Raw genomic sequence first — 4,139 nt, forward strand, 5'->3', positions numbered from 1 at the left:
AGATCGGCCCATAAAATCAGTTTTCTCAAAAAGCCAACAAAGCCAAGTCCTCACGCCGATTCCCTCAAATTGACTGACGGCAACTGGAAATGTCGCTTTTAAAAATTCCGTCAATTCCGGAAAATCCTCGGTTGATGCAACCCTGAAGTGGACGCCCCCAAGTTTAATGCCCCCCACCAAAAGATAGAAAATACATAAGTAAATATACTCAGCTAAATTATGATGATTTCAACTGTGACCTTTACCAAATACCTGACTTTAACAAAACCCTACATGACATTCTACTGACGCGTCTTGGCATTGCATAAAACTTCGATAAACGTTAAGACTGCTGGCTTCAAATGGTAACTTGTGTGTATTGAACATCAGTAGGGCAAGATAGTTTAGAGTTTTGGTGTGCAGAAAGGTCTGCAAAAAATCCCCATTTGACAGTAATTAAGCTTTTTTTGTCAGGAAGAAAATAGGAAAAAAAACATTTTGTCCTTTTAGATGAGCACCCGCAATCAATCACTTTTTGGTTGTTGTAATAGTCTGAAAACCTACCAAGGAGTGGTGCCATACTGTAACGTGCTCAGTTCAGCAGATGGGAAACTACCACAAATACATAGTCATCCCCATCTCCCATATATCCTCCCTTAAAAAGCATCTAATCCTTGAATACCAGTTACCCTTTTTATCGACGGCAGTAACTCTGAAGAAGAGGGTGACATTCACAACCGGCAGAGAGAAAAACAGATTAGAGCTCCCGTCAGTATAAATCATTCGGTTTATTTAGCGTCTCAATAATTTAAGGGTGATTGGTACAATGGTCGGTTCAGTGCTCCTCTGGCGAGCTGTGTGTGCTGCTGCAGTGACCTAATCCGCTACTGCCGTCTAAGGCTTCGCACACGCTTCCATCTCAAGACAGAAACGCGGGTAAACTATAGAGACGGTAACTATCTTGGCCTTGTTCTTGTCGCTCCGCTCGGTCCGCCGGTCTTTGCCGGTATTTCCCCGACCTCCTGTCCCGCAGGTTTTCTTGCAACCCTTCAGCCATCTTGCACTTAACGAAACCAATCAGCACTTCCGTTCTGCCAGATTTGGTCGAACGCTGTAACGTGATTGGCTGAGTAACCACAAGCGGGGCCCCATATGGTTGCAAAGGGAATCAGCAGGGGAAGGGGTACCTGAGGACTGGACAGAAGCTCCGCGGCGGGCTATGTAGCTTAGTGTTAGAGGAGTAGAGGCACTCTTGGCAGTGTGGCATCAGTCCCGGCCGGCCTCTCAGACAAAAGGCAGCAGCTGAAATCAGTTTTCTAATCAGTTAACATGCGGTTACTGTACTGTTAGCCGCCAGTGGAGGTACGAGATTCACGTTCTTCAATCGAATCTAGGCTATGCAGATCAGAGGGCCGTGCACCGGAGGTGATCTGTGCACTTTTATTATCCAGTCGATACGTTGGTCCCGCAGGAGTGATTGTAGCGGATCTCTGGGAGTGGTCAAGCTGTGGAATGAGGCTGGACTGTTAAGGGAGCCTTCTCCGGTCCCACTGGGGCGAGCTGGCAGTGAGGAGGGGTGGGCTATGGCGGCGCTGCGGACCCCTCCTGTTTCTCTTTGTAGACCCGCAGTAGAGCTTCGCACACAAACTGGAACTGACACTGGAAACACACACACACGCACACACAATGTGTTAGTTTAAGAGTGGCAGTGGGGTTTTTCTTAACATCCTTGCCTTAAAATGAGTTGATACTTATATATTCATATCTAGTTTGCATGTTTAATCGACACAAAATTAGTGGATATGACAAAAGAACAAGTTCCGCCTCCCATTAACAACAAGAACCGCAGAAGAATGATAAGTGTTAGAAGGGGTTACAGTACCAGGCTTGTTACCCAAATCCCCAAGGCTCTTAAACGATTGAGTAACACTCACATTCCCCCTACTTATCAACAACTACTTTTGAGATGCCCTGAAGCAAAGCAAGTTTCCCCGGATGAACAAAAGGTCGCAGCCGACAGAGAACACGCCGCTACGTGCAGCATTAAAAACCGCCATTAGCTTCCGTGGCACCAAGTGAAGGCTAACGGCTAGGTGTTGTGTGTCTCCGGTACCGTGGTCTGGACCATCATGGCTCGCTGGTCTCTCAGTGTTTGGACGATGTCCAGCGGGTACACAGGCTGACCCTTCTCTAACAGCATCAGCGCCGTTTCCATGGTGATGAGAACACCGGTGCGTCCAATCCCGGCGCTGAAATCATGACATGAAAATTTTAAATGGGAGTACAGAGCATGTGTGTAATGTGTCAAATGTGGGGGCTGTGTGTGTGTGTGTTTCCAGTTTGTTCACAAAGGGCTTCACATGGCAGACATGACAGCATCATTGACTTGCTAACTGAGGACATACTACGTTTCATCCGTCATGTTCAAGCAAGCATCACTGCAGCAAACACCGCTAATGTAATTGCCGTTCATGAGGAGGGAAGTGTGTTTTACTTTTGACTGCAGTCTAGAGAGGAAACCTTCCTTGCTCAAGCAATAAAACACGAGCCTCATAACTGCTATCTCACAGCCTGGGACGCCAAGTGTTAATATTTAGTAGCCTGGGCAATGTCCACAGACTACCGGTGAGGGGCTAACAATTGGCAAGAATGCCAAAGAACAGGGTGAAGTCGTTGGCAAGAGACTGTTGTGTGTCAGCAATTATTGGCACTCGCCATATTTGGAGGAAGTACTGTTATTTATACCCCGGCTAGGCCTTTGCCTCAATTGCCAATGATGAAATCTCATCTACAGAGTAAAGCACCGTCAATATTTTGTATCGCCAAGCTTTCATATTCGGTGTGTTATGTGCACACGAGCAAAGCTATTAAATCCTGTGTGTGAGGGCGTCCGGGCAGCATGGCGGTCTGTTCCGTTGCCTGCCAGCACGGGGATCGCCGGTTCGAATCCCCGTGTTACCTCCGGCTTGGTCGCGCGTCCCTATAGGCACAATCGGCTGTGTCTGCGGGTGGGAAGCTGGATGCGGGTATGTGTCCTGGTCGCTGCACTAGCGCCTCCTCTGGTCAGTCGGGGAGGGAATAGCGTGATCCTCCCACGCGCTACATCCCCCTGGCGAAACTCCCCGCTGTCAGGTGAAAAGAAGCGGCTGGCGACTCCACATGTATGGGAGGAGACATGTGGTAGTCTGCAGCCCTCCCCGGATCGGCAGAGGGGGCGGAGCAGCGACCGGAAGCGTGGGGTAATGGCTGGATACCATTGGGGAGAAAAAGGGAAAAACAAAATCCTGTGTGTGTGTGTGTGTGTGTGTGTGTGTTTATCCTACCTGCAGTGTACCATTAATGGCTCCTCTCTTCTCCTCTCTTTGACAGAGCTTACAAACTGCAGGAAGTCAGAGGGGTCATCTGGCACACCATGATCCGGCCATGCAACATACTGAAGATGTGTGACTGCACGCTCCTCGCCCCGCTAAGTGTATGTACACACACACACAAACACACACACAAAGGAGAGAAAATGGGAGAAGATGACATTCCAGCACGCATGTATTTAAAATTCGATGAAAACACAACACTGCTAGCCAACGAGAGACGCACGCCGTCGCCTTACCCGTTCATGGCGGACACTCCTGGCCATTTGGGGAGACAAATAACAAGATCACATGAGGGCAGTGGGGAAACAGGAGAGGAGAGTACAGCAAACTGGAAGTCACCAGTGGACGTGGCAGAGCAGAGGTTAAGAGGGGAATGAGGGGCATGGGCGGATGATGACAAGATGAGAGAGGGATGAGAGAGGGATGGACAGAGGGTGGAAAGAGGGGGGCTAGAGCTGAAACGAAGAACAAGGAGAGGAGTGCGGTTTGAGTTTAGAGTATGTAACGGCCGTGTGGCCTGTGACTCCATGCCGGGATTAACTCACTCCGCCAGAGGAACAGATGGGCCAGCACAGCAGTATTTGTGTATGTGTGTGTGTGCATATATGTGTGTGTGTGTGTCTCTGTGTATGCAAACTTCATGCCTCCTTGAGCATTATCTGTTTATTTATCTTTTCCACGGTGGAGGCTAATGTGGAAAACAGGCGCTTCGATTGGACGATCCGATGCACCGGCTGCGTCCTGACTCTTAGCGCGCAGACAAACTTCATTACGGAGACGCCCGCACAA

At 49.1% G+C, this 4,139-nt stretch overlaps 1 protein-coding gene across 2 annotated transcripts in view; it reads right to left on the bottom strand.

Annotated features, from left to right (window-relative positions):
• Positions 1 to 750: 750 nt before the first annotated feature.
• The window catches only part of ptpn3 (protein tyrosine phosphatase non-receptor type 3), an 18,307-nt gene continuing 14,918 nt past the window's right edge, over positions 751 to 4,139 (bottom strand). For both annotated transcript variants that reach the window (XM_056286427.1, XM_056286426.1), the window contains 3 exons: positions 3,303 to 3,445; positions 2,093 to 2,228; positions 751 to 1,638 (listed from right to left, as the gene is read on the bottom strand). In XM_056286427.1, coding sequence (XP_056142402.1) covers positions 1,561 to 1,638; positions 2,093 to 2,228; positions 3,303 to 3,445 — 357 coding nt within the window. In that variant the 3' untranslated portion in view covers positions 751 to 1,560. The remainder of the gene's footprint in view (positions 1,639 to 2,092; positions 2,229 to 3,302; positions 3,446 to 4,139) is intronic.

This window comes from Lampris incognitus, chromosome 9 (genome assembly GCF_029633865.1).
Source record: "Lampris incognitus isolate fLamInc1 chromosome 9, fLamInc1.hap2, whole genome shotgun sequence".
Classification (NCBI taxonomy): domain Eukaryota; kingdom Metazoa; phylum Chordata; class Actinopteri; order Lampriformes; family Lampridae; genus Lampris; species Lampris incognitus.